The sequence below is a fragment of the Accipiter gentilis genome, chromosome 20, assembly GCF_929443795.1.
Source record: "Accipiter gentilis chromosome 20, bAccGen1.1, whole genome shotgun sequence".
Taxonomy (NCBI): Eukaryota; Metazoa; Chordata; class Aves; order Accipitriformes; family Accipitridae; genus Astur; species Astur gentilis.
The window spans coordinates 24,940,043-24,959,593 of record NC_064899.1 but is presented as its reverse complement, the minus strand read 5'-3'; the positions used below and the strand labels follow the sequence as shown (position 1 = coordinate 24,959,593).

Genomic DNA, 19,551 nt, shown 5'->3' with positions numbered 1-19,551 from the left:
TGAACTGGCAAAGCTATGCTGGCAAGGCAGACTTTGGCCCAATCTTCCCTCAAGAATAAGTGACATAATTCTTTCTGTGCTCTACCCCGCCAGCCCTCCACATCATAAAAACTGAATGCAATACCTGCCTGATTGCTGGAGTGACTTTGCCCATCACCTTCCCTGAATAGGCAACAATGCAAAACATGCTTTACTCTGAGAAAAGCTGCACTCACCCGATCTTCTTCTTCTCTGACATCTGGCATGGTGCTGATGCAGAGGCTGACTGCAGTGATGGCAACAAAAGAGACTGAAATACAAGCAAAGATCTTTCCTGGGATCCCTGAGTGGGGGTTCTCCACCATATCCCTGAGCTTTCGCATGCACAAACTCAATCGGCTATTGTCCTGGAAGGCACATTGCGTAGTTTCACTAAATACCATCTCCCCTTCATACAGCCTGGCCTCAGCTGCCTCCTCCTCTTTCTGTCGCAATCTCTTTTTACAGCACCACTCCAGGTGGTCCTCTTCTATCCCCCAGTACACAAGCTCCTCCTGAAAAGAAAGAGCGCACATCTCCCTGAGAAGCCTCAGCTTCCCAGCTGTCAGGAAAGTCATGATCGTCCTGAAGGCACTAGGATTACGGTCAAAAAAAAATTCATTGCAGCTAACATCATAATCATCGCAGATGTTCATGATCTCATCGTAATTGTTGCAAGATTTTAGCTTCCCGAGCCTGGTCAAGGGGCAGTTCTCCAAGGTGGTCCACGGAACTTTGTATTTAATACCACCTACGTTGATGATCACAAACCTGGTCCGGTCATCCAGGCGGGCTAAGCAGCACAAGTCTTCCCCGGGGTGCAGAAGTTTGGCCTTTTTGTAGAAGAATCCTTTCTCGGTTTGCACTTCACACAGGTTTTCCAAGTTATTGAAGGAGTAGGAGCTGAACTCAGGATCTGCATTCCCAGTGAGCAATGCCATTTCGTGATACATTTGTTGAGTCCATAGGGAGGTTGAGGCTACTCAAACGCACGCATCTGGAGTTTGACTGGAGAGTCAATCTGTAAAACAGAATTTTAAAATTACAATAAAATTAGGGCATTGCTCGATAAAAAACAATCCTATCCTCTCAATGCTAAGAAACTTTTTGCCATGGTATTATTTTTTCCCCTAATATTTTAGGACTATCTTTGCTTGACAGTCGCTTGGGGAAAGAACTTAAACTGCAATAAGGTCAGAAGCCATGTTGATACTTCTAAAGGGTTTAGTCAGTAAATGAATGGAAACAAAACCGGTGTATTATCATTTTCAGAAATTTTCTTTCTAGAGGTTCGAGCTATATCCTGGACATCAATGGATACTGGAAGGGAAAAGTGGGTCTTTTGGATAAATGGCAATTTACAATTTAGCAACTTAATAAACTTAGTTGAAAATGTTTTTTTGATTATTTTGGCCCATCTACATAATGTTTCTATTACAGAGTGTCTATAGTGTGAGGATAAAATGGATACCTACAGTACAGTCAGAAATGTGATTGCAGAAATGCTGGTAATTCCCGATGTAAATTCACCAAGCTTAGGTACCAACAGCAATGATGATGTGGGAGCTGAGAATCCAGCCTGCAGCCAGCACCCAAGCAGGTTTGGGTGCCTGAGCACAAAATGTGTGCTACCTAGATTCACTTGCCACTGGTACCCCAACTATACTATACTGGGCGTATCTACCTGAACAGCCCCCCTTCTAAAAGGCAGAAAAGCTTTAGTTCTCATGCTGGGGTGCCTGCCGTCCAGGCTAGTGACATCTCCTGCAGGGAGGTGCGCATCCTGGGTCTGAGCAGAGACCAGAGCTCACCCGGGACCCCGGAGCTGCTGGGGGCTCTGCTGCAGTTTTGCCTGTGGGAGGTGGACAGGGTGGCCAGCAGCCTGGCAGCAGCTCTGAAATGGGAGATCGAACCCAAGAATGAAGCAGAGCTGGAAGCGACCCACTTGGTGCTCTTACTTCTGGATAACACAGAACCCAACCGTTCATATTTAGCAGGAATTATGCACGTTCTGCGTAATTCCAGGATTTAATTTGTGCCTTTTGCTAACCCCTCCTTTATGACACCACAATCCACAGATCTCCTGAACACATTTTTTCACCTGCCACATTGCTTCCTCACTTTCTCTAGATCTCTCCACCCAGGTTCTCCAAAGCCGTCTCTTCAAAGCAGTACTAGGATGTCTTGAAATGCTACTATGTAATCCTATTAATGAATCACCCAAAACTTCCTGAATTGCTCAAATATGAAGTAGGAAACAAGAAATCAGCGTAGGACTGGTGGGACTCCACACAAAAGACCTGGACTGAAAATGGATGCAGCAATCGGGAACAATCTTAAGCAGGGGATGTAAAAACCTTATGAGTTGACAAAATACAGGAGAAAAAGCTGAGTTGTGAAGGATAGGCTGATGTTATTGATGACAGGTCAGTAACCACGAGGCAGTGACTCCATAATTTATAAGCAACATTCTCCAAATCCCTTTGAATCTTGTGCCTCAGCCTGGAGGGAATACGGAACAAGTGGGTGCCAGGAAAAACTGGAAAGCACACACATTCAAACACATTCCCAGAGTAGCATCTTCCTTTATCCATAATCAACTCACTAACTCATTAGACTTAGTCAAAACAATCTCCAGCAGAAAGTGGTGAATACTTGCTACTCCCAGCCCTGAGTGACCCTCTAAATATTCTTACCAACCACCCTCAAACAACCAAATCACAACAGCAGCAATGGTACTCCTGCTTCAACGTTTCTGTGAGGATCCAGCCACTAAATTTTAGAAATGCATTATGTTGGATATTTGTAAAAAGTCAGAGAAAGGCTAGTTTACATACAAAAACTCTAAAGTCACCTAAAGATACTTCTCGGCACTGTGAAAATATCAGAACTAAGGATGCCAAAATCTCCCCAATTTCACTTTGGGCAAAAAAATTGTTTAAACATCCGTTTATATGGGGCAACGTGAACAGTAGAGAAAAGCTTCTTCATCTGGCTAAGGGCCAGTAAAGGGTAAGAGGGAGCAACATGCGTTCTGAGAAATGGGTGCTTTTACAGCATAGGCTTGAGTGCAGCTGGGATTGCAAACACCATTACTGTCACAATGAGAGCGCACTCTCAGCACAGCATATGCTTTAAGGATTTAGTCTCTTGTTGCTTTTTGTTGGTAAGATAAAATATTCACTGCCACTACTCAGGGCACTGCACTTTTGTTTTCATGCCTCACTTGTTACACAAGTCAACATACAAAAAGTAGTTTACATTGTTTTGACATCAAGGCCAGGATTTGCTTTTCTCCTCTCCCCTGGGTAGCAGGTTGTTGCATAAAGGGGACAGATAGATTTCACAGAGTTATTTTGAATCTAATCTTACATGCGCTTCTTCCTTCTTCTAAGCAGCAGCTAACTCAATGTGAAAATCTGTAAGCATGTTGTTTATTACAAAACCTCTGAATTACAGAGGGTTAGTCTTTTATTTTGTGGATATAAAATGACGTTGATTAAATGTAAAGCTTAAGGAAGCAGCTGTTCATTTTCTTTGTATCATCAGTGGATAAACAGAAAGTGATAACAGAAGTAGTTACAGATGGTATTGCCTGTGCTTTAACAGGTTGATTCTGGACAGTACTGGTAGCATCAGATGCTGGAGTTCAGTTACTAAAGTGAATTTTCTGACCTCACACTTCAAGATCCCAGAAATGTCAGTGGAACAGCATGGAAAAGCTTGTTGTGCCACTTTAATTGTCCTACAGAAAAACAGAATACATCACTGTGGACTCCCAATTTGGTATCTATCCTGAGAAGTAAAATAAGCCTGGAAGGCCTGTTTCTGATCTTATGTGCATGGAATGTATCATGACCTTCACTGAATATTAAAGGATGTTTCAAAATTATGTGGGTCTTAAAATACTCTCTGCATGCCAAGGTTATCTAATGTATGCACATGCCTGCAGTAAAGCATTCCATTGAAGATTAACTTTAAAAGCCAATACTTCCAGAAATGATACTACATTATCATCCAGTTGGCATTTCTACCATTTAATCTGACACATGGGTGCAAGAAAGACTATTAAAACACAGCCTGTAATAAGCTGCCCATCGCAGGGACACAAGACAGAATTTGACTCTATATTTGTTGTTCATCATTTTAAAATGCTGTGGGAGAAATGCTGTATAAACGTTCCAGTCTGATGATCATACACAGGGTGGGTCATACATATTGTGGATTCTTTCCTTTTTTAAGTAGAGTCAATCAATTTTTATTCACTAAGAAGTACTTTCTTTGGCCATCTATGTATGCATATGTGTGTGTCTACACACACACAAGTTCAGCCAAATTCTGTCAACAGCAGACAGTTGACATCTTTAAAATACAGATATTTCTCACTGACAATTTAAAAAATTAAATAAATGTCAGAAGCATTCAACTGTTTCATATTCCCCTTTTTGTTAAATTATTTGCTCATCGGAGAGGGGGCTATTTCCCTATTTGCTGCCTTTTCACCTTGCCTGCTCCCATCACCGATCTTCATACAAACATTCTTCATCATCCTGTTTTATCGGTATTGTTGCATCTAAGTCCTATATGCTTTTGCACGTGGCTCCACTGGTCTCAAGTTGCCTTCAATAAGAATGAAAAATGGGGCAAAAGCGTCCCTGCCAACAGGCTGGCCAGCCTGGTGAGTAGAGCTTTCAGGTAGTGATGATGGGGAGGAAGCGGTGGAGCAAAGGGTGCAGGGTGACATAGCCAGGAGAGACCTCGTGATCAGTAGAGGACTGAAGGGTGACCACATCAAGTGTAGGCACATAAATGAGCATACACCTACAGGGAAGTGCCATGGGCTCATACCTTTCCTGGAAAATCATCATGACTAGGCGCCTCTGAAGTGCCTGTACGCTAATGCATGCAGCCAGGGGAGCAAACAGGAGGAATTCAGAGGTCTGTGTGCAGTTGCACAGAAGAAACTGGTACTATGAGAGTGGTCAAACACTGGAACACGATGCCAAGAGAGGTTGTGGGGTCTCTGTCCTTGGGGATATTCAAAAACCACCCGGACACAGCCCTGAGTAACTTGCTCTAGCTGATGCTGCTTTGAGCAGTGGGGGTTAAACTAGATGAACTTCAGAGGTCCCTTCCTACCTCAACTACTCCGTGATTTTGTGAACAGTCTCTTTTCAACTTCTGCCGTGACAAAGTACTGAAGGTTTACACTTGTACTACAGTAGCAAGAGGAGACCATGAGGCTTTTTTAGTAATTAATGTTTTAAGATTTTCCTTGTGAAATGAAACACACTTCAACAGAGAACAGGTTATTGCATCATTATTTAAAGCCACAGACATGAAACATAGATTAGGGTGACCACAAGTTTTCTCTCAAGTCCAGCGAGAGTTGAGCCGGTGAATCCATTCTGCAGTGCTCAGCTATTTCCAGTCAGAGATGTGCTGGAACCTGACATTGCTGCCTAGGACCAAAGCAATTCCCACTTCTTACTGCAACATGATTTATAATTTACGACACACGCAATTATTTTAATAGCAAAGCTTACACATACAATTGACCATACATTTGGTGGTATTACATCTAATGCTTTGGATTAAGAGATTCAGAAGATCCAGGTTAGTCTTGTACTTGCTACAGTTCGGTAGAACCTGCATCCCTGCCAGCCACTGCAGAAACATGAAGAGAAGAAAGCACCTGCCCATGAGGCTTACAAAATACAGAACAGATGGGGTGCAACCAATACACAGATTTTGAAAAAACAAAACAGGAAAATGAGATTGAGAGGATATGGAAACAATGAAACAGACACAGCTTAGCAAGAAGGCAGACTCTTCACCTGATTCGGTGGAATTAGCTTCTGAGTTTGTCCACACTGAGCATGAATATGGCTCCCTACATACTCTTATCATAGAATCATTTAGGTTGGAAAAGACCTTTAAGATCATCAAGTCTAACCATTAACCTAACACTTCCAAGTCCACCACTAAACCATGTCCCCAAGCACCACATCTACATGTCTTTTAAATACCCCCAGGGATGGTGACTCAACCACTGCCCTGGGCAGCCTGTTCCAATGCGTGACAACCTTTTCGGTGAAGAAATGTTTCCTAATATCCAATCTAAGCCTCCCCTGGCACAACTTGAGGAGGTTTTCTCTCGTCCTATCGGTTGTTACTTGGGAGAAGAGACCAGCACCCACCTCACTACATCCTCCTTTCAGGCAGTTGTAGAGAGCGATCAGGTCTCCCCTCAGCCTCCTTTTCTCCAGACGAAACAACCCCAGTTCCCTCAGCCGCTCCTCATAAGACTTGTGCTTCAGGCCCCTCACCAGCTTGGTTGCCCTTCTCTGGACACGCTCCAGCACCTCAAGGTCTTTCCTGTAGTGAGGGGCCCAAAACTGAACACAGGACTCGAGGTGCGGCCTCACCAGTGCTGAGTACAGGGGGACAATCACTGCTCTAGTCCTGCTGGCCACACAAAAAATCAGGCTGTGCTCATCCAGTTAGGGCACCACGCTGCCCAACTCTACTGCTTCTTGCCCTCAAGTTAACACGTTTAGACCTGACATGGGCATCTTTGCACAGCCTGATGCTTTTCCATGCAGACAGAGCACTCGTAACTTTAAAAGCTGCAGTACGCTACCTCTGGCAACCATGTCATGTCTATGTTCAAATTCTCTTGCTAAGGAAACCATTCAACACATGTCCAAGTAGAACCAAAGTATGCACCAAGACGTATGGAGTGAGGTTGACAGGAGACTACAACTTGGACACAAAATTGGGAAGAGATCAACCACAGCTATACAGATCCAAGACTTTCTACTTCAGCATTCCAATCTACGTTAAAGCGTCATTATACAAAGATATGGACAAAGATACCTCTCTCGCATTTTGCTTCAAATTTTTCTTTCAAGTTTTCCAAGCATCTTTGTACCCTACCAAGCACAACAGGGGTCTGAACTCTGCCTGTTGCTTTGCTACTTTTATGTCATGAAAGCGTTGTTTCATAAGCAATAGAAAGTGAGACTAAGTAACATCGGTTAAACCAGAAGCATCAGAGAATTCTTCTGCAAGCTTTCTAAAGTAATCAGTGCTGAATGAAATTTTGAAGAGTCTAGATTTTAAAAATCATGAAAACATGTAAATACGACTTGTTTGCTATATATGTTGCCAGATTCACTCTCAAAATGTTCAAGAAAAAAAAGAACAACAAGTGAAAATTAGAAGAGTAAAACTGCTATAATCTATAAAAGGATACACTGCAAAGGAGAAGGGGGAGTCAGGTTGATTTCACACAGAGTATTTTTTCTATGCAAGCCCCCAAAATTGAATTTTACATATTTCTGTATTTATTATCAATAAACTTTAATATCCCTAACCTCTTAAGCCACCATCATTCCCACTTAGAAAAAGCAATAGTCCAAGAAGTTGCAAAGGTACTAGAATTTTGAACAGTCCTTCATTTTGTCCATTTCTTCATCAGAGTTACAGGAGGCAGGGACGCAATCTTATGCACCTAGCTGAGATGTCCCCACCTAACACAGAAAGGTAGGCTACTCATGTAGTAGTGGAGAAGAACAGTTAAAATAGGCTTCTCCAGAGAGTAGTCTGGGGCTACGAGGAGGATGCTGCATTGGTCAGTCCAACAAGAAGCCCAGGAAGGGTCACACCATAATGGAGATTGCAAAATTCAGCATGTGAAGCTGGACATTGTTTGCATACTCTGAGTGTATATTTCCCTTATAGTTTCATTAATTTAGTGGAGGAAAAAAAGGAATAGTTTTCTTCTCTGAACATCCCTCATTGCATTTATGCCATGCTATATAATTAGCTGAAACAATTCAATTTGTTAAATGAACAAATCAAATTAACTTGACTCAACACTAATAATTCTGACATGCGTCCATAGCTATTTGTTTCCATTAGATTATGAGTTATCTAGTGCTACTGCACTTGCCAGAGCTGTATAATGAAAGTATTAACGCTGTAGTATCTTTAAGAAATCAGAGATTTGTCCAACTACTTACCTGAAGCTATGGGATCCTTACCTGTATCTTCATAGCACAAACCAACCTTTTTCTGCGCTTCCACAAGCATTCAGTGCCCATTTATCTTTGTACCCTAAACCAAATTTAACTGTTGTTTCTATGAAGCTACTTGCACCCTTCAGATGAACAGCAGATGAAGGCAGCTGTGGTAGATAAAGGACAGACAGAGGAAGCACCGCTTGCTTTTGCTTTCCCCCCAGAATTACAGAATTCTGTTCAGGCTAGCAAGCTTCAAGGTTTCACAAATATCCTAAAATACAGAGTGCTTTCACAGTGTATTTCACTAAATGGAACTATCTGTATCCTGAGAAATAAAAAAACTAGCAGAGTCTGCAAGGCTTAGGCAGATCCTACAAGGATTAGGCAGAACCCACAGAATTATTATTACTTACAATAAAACCAGAGCAATATGTTCAAACTATGCTTTATTTGTTTAGGTGTACTAACCCTCATTTGGTTACAAGAAAAACACACTTTTCTAAAATGTACTTTCATCCTCAGTTCCTATTTCCTGAATATCTGAACAGAGACACCAGGTGCGCACAAAGCGAGCGATGGGCTAAAGTGAACAGACTTTAGACCAGGAGCTATACTTCCCATAGTCTGAGGAGATTAGATTGCACGCGGAGATTTGTTTGATCCAGTTCCTGTTAACTGCAACCATGGATTAAGTATACAGTCTCCAGAGCCTAAAATTAAAACATGTTCTGTCTGCACTTGCTTGGTCAGTGATTGAACCCTGCTAACAGGGGACTTTTGACCCGACTGGCAGCCACTAGATGGTGAAGTTTCTACCCTTCCATGAATCATACACAACTTTATTTTAGGAGCCTTAATGATTAATCCTTTTGGTATCCTGTTTTAATCAACCAGTCTAAGAGACTCAGATGAGGTACTAAACTTTGCTACTCATGATGGTGTCAGTTGTCAGTCTGAAATATTTCTTTCCCTGTCCTTAGATTGCTATATTTCAGAATAACCAATCATCAAAATCCAGTTTTTAAAATATCTGCCCCAGTCATGATTATGCACCCACAGCTGGCCTAAGGTACAATGTGAATGGCACTATCAAATGCAAAAGTGACAGACTGTGTAGTATGTTAAAACAGCATTGTTTATTTCTCTCACCCAGGAAATCAAACAGATTGTCTCATTTCTGTTGCCAAAATTCTGGAAGCGTGAAAAACCAAACGAGTTATGGTGTCTTTGCAAATCACAGAATTATCATTCAGGTGTTCCAGTGGATCTGCAGATCACTGCAGGGGGAGAAAGCAGTTTTTAGCAAGAGATCTGCTCCCTCTCTAACACTGATACTAGTATTTTTTAGTTCTGATCGACCCTACTGATTTTTGCAATTCTATACTTAGCAGCTTTGCCCCCCACCCCCGTGTTGATTAATATGCTTGATTTAGTACAAAATGTAGCAACTAGATTTCTGACTGGAAATTAGAAAGTTTGACTGTGTGATGCCACTGTTGGCCCAGTTCCACATTCAGATGTTCATGATGATTTGCTGGGGTACTTTTCCTAATAAATGGATGGGTGTACCTGTCCTTATGTCTCTTTCAGGGTCATTCACAGGTTTGTATGAATGGTTGTTAGATATACATGTTCGAATATGATAGGATGAGAGGAAACAGCCTCAAGTTGCGCCAGGGGAGGTTTAGATTGGATATTGGGAAATATTTCTTCACCAAAAGGGTTGTCAGGCATTGGAACAGGCTGCCCAGGGCAGTGGTTGAGTCACCATCCCTGGAGGTATTTAAAAGACGTGTAGATGTGGTGCTTGGGGAAGTAGTTTAGTGGTGGACTTGGCAGTGTTAGGTTTGTGGTTGGACTCAATAATCTTAAAGGTCTTTTCCAACCTAAATGATTCTATGATTCTATGAATAAATGCTTTTATGAAGTGCTCATAGGTTTTAGATGTAGATCTAGGCTTTTTCATTTCTACATGAAATCCTTTGCAGAGAAGATAAATTGTATACAGATGCATCTTGCTCCTTTTGTTAGCTTTAATTAGTTAACACTGGATTTTGTGCATTTGTTTTTTTGCAGATGACATTCTTGTTCTCATGTGTTTCATAAGTCAATTGTGCAGTGCATTGACCTCAAAAATATTCCCATCTCTGTTTAAACACAAGTCTACCTTTGAATTCAACATGATTTTAGTTAATTATTAACATCATTGCATAGAATACCTTTTAATTTTAGACACTTAAGACTGTATACTTAATCGATGGTTGCATTTAACAGGAACTGGATCAAACAAATCTCCGCGTGCAATCTAATCTCCTCAGACTCTGGTTAAAATATAGCTCCTGGTCTAAAGTCTGTTCACCTTAGCCCATCGCTCGCTTTGTGCGCACCTGGTGTCTCTGTTCAGATATTCAGGAAACATGAACTGAGGATGAAAGCGCATTTTACAAAAATATGAGGGTTAATACAGCTAAACAAAGCATGGTTTGAATGTGGTACTCTGTTTTTTATTGTAAGTAATAATAATTCTGTGGGGAAAAACTTTTCTGCCTGATCTTTGCAAGCTCTGCTAGTTTTTTATTACTTAGGATACAGTCAGTTCCCTTCTCTGAAATACACTGTAAAAGCACTCCAAATTTTAAGACATTATGAACTCTTCAAATTCAGCCATTTGATTAGCGTGTCAAATCAGCACAGAGACAAAATGGCAAGATAGGGATGACACACAGCTGTTTCAAACTGAACCCACCCCACGATAATCCATCTCACAGTCTACTCTTTCTATTTTATCAAGCCTCCCTCCAACAAAGAGAAGAGGGAAGAGAAGTGGAGATTCATGAGGTAAATCCTACTGCTCTCATTTCTCTGACCACTATGAATTCAGAGGAGCACAGACAGAACACAGGCTAGAGAAAAGACAGTGAAAAGAGTGGGATGGAAGAGAAATAATTCAAGCATAGGTGAGATGGAAAAGAAACAGAGAAAGTAAAACAAAACCCAAGGCGATTATGATAAGTCTTCATTTTAACGTCAAGACATTACAATATACAAATGGCTTCTACTGTCACATGGAGGTACACACACCTTCTGATTTCAGACACATTATTTCAGTAGCCTAATATTAGAGTGATCAGTTTGTATGTAGTCTGTGAGAAGCAAACTCTCAGCTTATGTGTTCAGAAACTTGATTTTCAGGAAGTCACTGTCTGACTATTGCCTCTATGACTTGGCCTGCGTTCTAAATTGTGACTCCTGAATTGAATGCCTACAGCTATACAGCATAAGGATCCCACTGAGAACTCCTCCTATTAGCTTCAGCTTTTTATTCAAGCCCAGGTACACCTTGTATTATGGACACCACAAAAAGGTTTGTGATAAATCAAGCAGCAGAAATCATTCAGCCTCAGGGGACCAAAAGCTACCACCAAAATAGTTTCCATTCTTCCAGCTATAGGTGGTAGGTTCAAGAGAAGAGGTAGGCTCTGTCTGAGGGGAAGAGCAAGCACAAATGGGGGAGAAAAAAGATAACCTGAAGCCTTGGGAAGGCACCTGACATTTGACATATCTGCCACTGGGGTCCTACTAAAGCAGCCCGTTCACCTCAGTGCTCTGCTTTGCTGAATGACAACTCGCTACGGAAATGATCACGTCTGTCTGACAGGCACAGACCCCAGGGACTTTCCATCCACTCTTCTGTGCCAGCACTCCAGCACCTCTGATATAGACATCACGCATGCTTGGTCTCAGCACTTGCTCCAGTCTCTGTTTTGTGTATTTGGATGCATGCTTCCAAAATCCTGGGTCTCAATTCCCTATCCAGAACTACTAGGTTTGCACTGACTCATGCAGGGCTGGTAAGAAGGTTCCCAGACCCAAATGTGCTTAGGTAGAAGGATGAAATGCCATGAAGTGGTAAGCCTTTCCCTCCTCCAAACCCTGGGTGAAAGAGCAGGAAGCTTAGAAAACATTTTTAAAGAAGGCAGAGAAAGGAGCAGAAAAACTCCCCAGAAAGTAGATATGCTTGAAATCCTATGCTGCTTGGGGAGTTGGAAGGGAATTCAAACAGCTTCAGGTGGACAGGACCTGCCAGATCCCAGTGCCCAAGGAAAGGAGAAGCTGGAGCTGAAAAATGAGCTCTACCACTTGCTCTAACTCATCCATATGTAGACCCTGTCTTATATCCTTGACCTGAATGAAGCTTTCCCAGTTTTTCTACTCTGTCTTCCTCTTCATCCCATCTGTTTATGCGCTTCACTGCACCAATCCCTTTCTCCTTCTCTTCCCTCTCACACTTCTTTCCGACCAATCATTCTCAAGTGACTTGTGAGAATATGAGTATTTTCTACATTTTCTGCTATGCATAGTTTATACCTCCTCCCCCTCCAAGAAAAAGCAGCAACAAATGAAGACTGGAGTTAGATACTGTCCAACCACTCAACATCTGACAAAGTCAAACCCAACATCCACAGACTGCATGGCAGGTACAAGTTCTATTAAACACCACTTTAAGGAAGCCAGCTCAGAAGATAAAAATCTATGTGGAAGCCCTTGCAGCTTGGGAGGCTGTACATTCACCAGTTAAACCGCCTACGCTAGGCACATACCTCTAACAGGAGCAAACTTCTTTTTAAATGGCAGCACTGCCCTTCGAGGTAATGGATGCTATGTAGCAGGAAAGTAAAATTTCAAGCAGTTGAAACCATTGGTACACTACCAAATCATTATTTTAACCTTGAGACCTGCATGCTCATACGCTGCATGTGCACACTAGCTGAATCTTGTCAACATCAAAAAAATCTGGGATTAGACTCCTCGGTCTCCAGAGCTCGTTGCTAGTTCTGCCTTGTTTGTCCCAATAACCCTACCCGTGCTTGCAGGGACACACACATATTTTGGCATAACATAAATAAGGCTGCAGTTTCAGAGCCCTTGGATGAGATGACCTTTAAGCAGAGGGGGGGGTTCTTAACTCTATGGCATGATGCCACTCACTGAACATGGGGAATAATGACAAATGGCTAGTAACTGCTGCTTGGTGCAGTGAGCGTTGCCCATCCCACCCTCTGTGGGCAGAATTCAAGAATCCGGTCCTCCAGACATGTTTTTTAAATGAGGAGGAGCTCCAGGTCTTGCCCTGTACACATGTTGCATTTCCACAATGAACAAGCTTCCCTGCCTGGAGCGGGAAGCTCCTAGAGCCCCTCACTTCTATTCTGCACAGTCTTTACCCAGGAACATTTACATTTTGCAGCTTTGAGATGTGGTGAACTTGAAATACTGCAGTGGCTCGAAGTAAATTAAAAATTTAGGTTTTTTGCTGAATTAAATATGAAAATTAATAATATAACTAGCAAAGTACCCCTCATGTATTTATATTAATTTTAACGCAAAATTATGTTTTGAAACGTCAATTTCATGACATCTTCTATTCTGAATTCCTCCTAGACAGATGCCTGTGGTAGCAACATCAGCCTTCCCATCAAAAGCTGACAGGACAAAGCCAGAGCTTTGGGTGGGAGCATTGATGCTTTTGGCTCTTGGAAAGGCAGGGGATGGTTTGGATTTCATTCCCTCGAACACGTGATAGCAGAGGCCTTTCGCAGTTTGGGGTTACAGATGCATTTCCCCATTCTTGCCCTACTATTAAAGAGGATGAAAATGACCTAAAATGGTCTAAGGTATCTCTGTAATTTCTCTCACCAGCAACCCACTTCCCCTCCACTGAATTGCCATTGCCGTATTCAGTAGAGAAACAAATTCACTAAATGCACTTGCTCACTTAAAGGATCATCTGATAATGTTATCAGACTTCAGTTTTAATGTTTAATAATGAATCAAAAAGATTAGAAAACTTTGCACTTTCTCTAATGCAATTATTTCAGTTAGCTCACAGAGCTCACAGAGCAAGGGTGTTAGCATTTTTAAGACCTTGTTCTCTATAAATTTGTACTTTCAATGGACTTACCTACGCAATGCAGTGGGAATGAATGGATTCCACTGTGAAGATGATGGCTTTAAAAATCAAGTAAAATATGATTGTAGTGAAACATCTTCAACAATCATGCTGACTCCTTCAAAAACCACCTCCCCTTTCAAAAACACCGGGACAGACACAAGAGGTAGGCTGGCAGGCTAATTAATCGTGCAGTGGATGAAAACATTTCACTGACATCTTGCTGGAGAACATCAGCAGACCAGCAATCATGAACAGACACCCTGATACAAAGTTTCCAGAGAACTGCTTCAGTCACAGAAAAGTGAGAAGCTCAACTTCAACAACCCTCCCTCCTCTCCAGAGGTTTTTGACCCAATAGGTTTATATGATCCACTGAATGAGGTGAGCTCTTGGGGCAATGAAAGCAGGTAGGAAAATAACATCAACATTAAGAAAACAATCCAGATCTTTTGAGTGATGCTCAGGGTGGTTATTTATTTACTAATTGTTTTTGCAGTTGGGCTAGCAAATGAACAGTTCATGCTCCCCATGAGAAAGCTCTCCTCTGTTCAGAGCTCCTTCAGCTTCTGCCAGATTGCTTACTATTGTTCTACTTGCAATACCAGCAGATACACAGAAACATCGGGATAAAATACAGCTATGGAGTTCATTTTGCAGCATCACTACTATGGACAGGGGTTTGTTTCTGAGCAGTTATATTCGTGCTGCAAAAGGACATGTCATTACTCATAAAGCATACATTATTCTGCAAGTGCTACAGACAATAAATCACTCTGCCAGATCCCAGTATCTCTGGCACTCTCCAAGCCTGCTGGTTTCTTCCCCTATGTTGTCATGCTTTAAATCTTATCACCATCAGAAAGATCACGAGGAATCTCAAGCTACTTCTGTTCATTGCCACCCAGCCTTCCCCTCCCGTGAGGAAGTCTCCATGAGCCGCACTGTCTGTGGTGCTCATGAGTTAAAAATGGAAAATTAGGAGTTAATTAACCCAAGGACTTTGTGTGTAAGACTTCACTACAGCATCCAGGGCTCATTCAGGGTTGCCAGCGGAGCAGCTTTTTCACTTGGTTCTGACCTGCCACAGCAACTTTCGTACTGCATAGCTCTGTGGAGAGAGGCTAGTTGTGTGGTGCTCTGTGGACGCACCAACAGGCTCTACATCAGCACAAGCAGTATAACCACACAAACCACTTTATACCTGCACTAGGTATCCGTGCAGAACTGTCACTCCGAGCACCTGCCCTGATGACTTTGCTTACAACTAGATCTGCAAAAGGCAACAGGCCCGTGGCAACTCCATTACCAATGGAAAAGAGGAAGGTGACGGAGATGCTGATCTGGGCCAGTCGAGCTGAGGAAGTTGCTTCTCTAATTTCCATCTTCCCACTCTGCAACTCCAGGATGCTCGCTGCTGCTTTGTTCCACCTTTACCTGACAGGCCAGCGTAGTAGCTAGCCAGTTCATTATGAAGCTAAGAGGATATGCGTGACTATTTCACTTTCAGCAATGGAAAGCTGCTCTAATTTTCTTGTGTTGCCAGAAGCTCCAACAGGCTCTCAAAGAAGCTGGAGACTGCCAAGCGTAGGAATGATTTTGCACCTCTTTTTCTTTCAGATTACGCTTCCTGACTGCCAAAAGAGGCTACTTAGAAGGTGCTCTGCAGCTGAATGTGCTGGTCTAACTCATCAGGTCGTGGTTGCTGGAGCACTGCATTACCAGCACAGTCAGGGAAGAAAAACTTGATGTTTGGCTAAATGAGAAAAAGAGTGGAGTTTCATAGGTACTAACAAAAAGCTAGGCTCCAGCTCAGTTTTAAGTCTGTACTTCGGTAAATATTTGGCATGTCTTGTCCACTAAAGAACCTAGAGCCTGGTCTCATCAAAGACCCTTCCCTCTCCCTCCATACTGAGAGTACTGAGCAGAAGTGTTTCTAAGGCACTGTCCTGGTTTTGGCTGGGATAGAGTTAATTTTCTTTCTAGTAGCTGGTACAGCATTATGTCTTGGATTCAGTAGGAGAAGAACGTTGATAACACACTGATGTTCTCAGTGGTTACTAAGTCGTGTTTAGACCAAATCAAAGGTTTTTCAGCTTCTTGCGCCCAGCCAGCAAGAAGGCTGGAGGGACACAAGAAGTCAACAGGGGACACAGCCAGGACAGCTGACGCAAACTGGCCCAAGGGGTATTCCATACCATGTGATGTCATGCCCAGTATATAAACTGGGGGGAGTTGGTCTGGGGGGGTGAATCACTGCTCGAGAACTAACAGGGCATCAGTCAGCAAGCAGTGAGCAGTTGCATTGTGCATCACTTGTTTTGTATATTCCAATCCTTTTATTATTATTATTGTCATATTATTACTGTTCTTATTATCATTATTATTTTCTTCCTTTCTGTTCTATTAAACTGTTGTTATCTCAACCCACGAGTTTTACTTTTTTCCTTCCGATTCTCTCCCCCATGCCACTGGGTGGGGGGAAAGCGAGTGAGCGGCTGCGTGGTGCTTAGTTGCTGGCTGGGGTTAAACCCCGACAGGCACAAGGCTTACGTGCTCAACAACTCTGTGATAGCTGTATCATGCAATACAACAGAACACCCCAGATTTAGCTCCCTGAATTTTACTTGTCCTAGGATATTACTCCCAAACAAAACTTCATTATTTTGTTTTCTTGCTACCAACCAACCTCCACTGTTAACACAAAAGAGCCATTGAAGAAACATGCACAAAAATAACTTTCATTGTCTCTCCTCCTGAAAATTTTCAATAACTAACATCTCATAAAATGTGAATTCATATCCCATTTGCTTGCTCATCAAGTAAAAAGTAAACATGGATATAAGCATCTAAAAATCTGAACAAAGATCAGTAAATAAGTAGCTAACAGCTACTTAATGAGGATGCTTGAAAGGAAAGCATGTAATCTGATTTGTACTGCATAACTCTTTTTGTATTATTTATTTTACACTTTAAATGACCTCATTTTATTTAATGCATTCAGTTGTCTCAGTAGCTCACTCTGACACAGAGCCATTTAGCTTAAGCTCTGATCAAGCAGCTGCTCTGCAGTTCATTCAGTCGCTTTCCCAACACGAAAATTTGCTCTCCAAAGTCAATCCCATACAGCTACATGAAATAAGTATTTGGCTGCTGAATACTTCTATACCCTGATGGGAACTTGCAGCCCCATTTGGTCTCAGAAACCCTGTGCTGAAGCGTATCATCATATTCCACAAGCCCTAGCTTCAACTGAGTCAACAGGAATTGAAGGGGCTATGGAAGCCGGCTCCTGGAGAGGTCGATCCTCAGGCTTTTGAGGGGCTGGAGCAGAGGGGACCCCGGGGCAGGCTTGCCCGACAGAACTGGTCAGCAGGAAAAATACTACCAATGCTATATAGTGAGTCCCTTTCATAATATAAAATTCTGCATCTCTGTAGTCATTACAGCAATGTTTTTGTGGCTGTAAAGGATAGCTTCATGATCTAGAAGGGAAACAAAGTGTGAAATAAATATGAGACATGAGCAAACACAGATGGGTTTACAGAAAGAGAGTGGGAGACAGCAAGCACTTAGCTAAACCTCTTGTGGTCAACTAAGAAATGTAAATTGCACTGTTTTCAGATAAAATATGAGAATGAACTAAGATCACTTGGTGGTTTTATGCTTACAATAACTAATAAATCAAAAAGAAATATGTAATTTCCTGAAACACTGTGAAGGAAGAGGAGGAGTAAAGGATAAAAGGCTTTGAATAGAGACAAATATGGTATAAAGCAGATACTTCATTATTTTAGAGCCTAATCCAAGCATATGCTGAATCCCTGCACTTTTCATTTAAGTTAGCAAGTGCCAAGCAGCTTGTAAGAAGCTCTCTGCCTCTCTCAGAATCAGGACCCTAGTCTGCTATATCACCTAAGAAAACCATTACCACGTAAACATGTAACTGGTACTAAGACCATGCTTAAATATATATAAATATATGTGAACACTTCCCTATAAGTTTTTTCCCCCTATAGATATCCCATACATATATATATGTATATACATACATACATACATATATTCCCCTGAACAGGCAGGGAAATGACAGACATGAGATCTGAGACATTAAATGTGTGTGGGTCTCCAAGCACAGCCCTCAGGAGTGCAGGGCCAGAAAGCACTAAGGGTCAAATCAGCCACCAGTGCTCACTGGCTTCCAGTAGAAACACAGAGCTTGAATCTGGTGCCTGCACAGAGGCATCTAATACAATCTGAGATACCATGGGATCCCTGAGGATGGCAGATATGACAATGCCAACAGCTGGATGCCAAGCAAGATGTGCTAGTACATCTAAAAGAGCACTGGACACCCACCTTTGGGCAACCAAAACTGTCCTAGGTAAGCAGGGTCCTTTAGGTCCTTTAAAAATCTCTGCACACAGAGCCTTTGGGGATTTATTTTTAATTTCTTGGCAGCAACAAAAGATCCTCCATATTCATAACTTTTTAAAGAATGGCACTCTTACATCAAAAGTCAGCACTGCGTATCAACCGATCTCTCCATGGAGATAAGATACTCACTGAAAGAGCAGAAGTGCTGTTCAAAAAAAAAAAACCATATCAATGTAATTCTACCATGTCGTGGTGCATGTAAACCTGAAACGTTCTGTAATTAAAAGTTAAGCGCCATTCTGGAAGAAGCTTTCCATAAGATTCACATTAGGCAGCTATATTTATTACTAAATGCTTCCTGTTTTATCCAAGCTGAACATGTTCAACAATTTGTATTATGGAGCATAACTCCTTAATTCTCAAGTTAAATGCGATCACTGCAGTGGTTTCGCACGTACCCAGCCTGTGCATGCAAATTTCCGATGTCTGTAGCTTGATCAGGTGTCTGCTCGTACAAAGGTACTTTTGATGGGAACTAGCAGGATATACATACGTGCATATTTGTAACTATGAATGTGTATCTAAGTTGAAAAAGACCGCACGTTATTCCTTATTTTTGGAGGGGAGATACCTTGGTCACACAATGGCACTATGAAAAACCTGATGGTCCTTGCATAACAAAAGGGCCGTGATTTTCCTTTCAGAGTACTCAAGTGTCCCTTCTAAGGCACACACACATGCAGGAGAGCCAAACAGCAAAAGAGAAGCCAGTGAAAGGGTCAAACAATGTCAGTCGGTGTTACCTCTTCTTCTGGATAAACATCGTTGTCTAAAAATAGTAAATAGCCTTCCTGATCTTGCACTGGTAAAGTGAGGCAGAAAGATTTGAAACAAAACTGCATTCTTCAGGAATCATGACACAAAAATTGCTAGTTTCCTCCAAACCCTAGAAATCCTACTATTCATTATATTTATACAAAACCAAAGCCCAGCTATAAAAAAAATAAGTAAAGCTAATCACCTAGATATCCCTTTCTGTAATACACATGCTAGGATCTCATGCTTTTGGCCTCTTGCCTCTGTTTTATGTATACTCTGCATTCCCACTGACTTAAGACAACTGGGAATTTGCTACAGTGAAAGGAAAATCAGGGTCATTGAATCCACCAGCCCGTGACA

At 42.0% G+C, this 19,551-nt stretch overlaps 1 protein-coding gene across 1 annotated transcript in view; it reads right to left on the bottom strand.

The window, feature by feature from the left end:
* Positions 1 to 19,551, bottom strand: part of KCNG2 (potassium voltage-gated channel modifier subfamily G member 2) — a 61,103-nt gene that overhangs the window by 24,831 nt on the left and 16,721 nt on the right. Inside the window, exon 2 of the mRNA XM_049824206.1 lies at positions 216 to 1,039. Coding sequence (XP_049680163.1) covers positions 216 to 971 — 756 coding nt within the window. The 5' untranslated portion in view covers positions 972 to 1,039. The remainder of the gene's footprint in view (positions 1 to 215; positions 1,040 to 19,551) is intronic.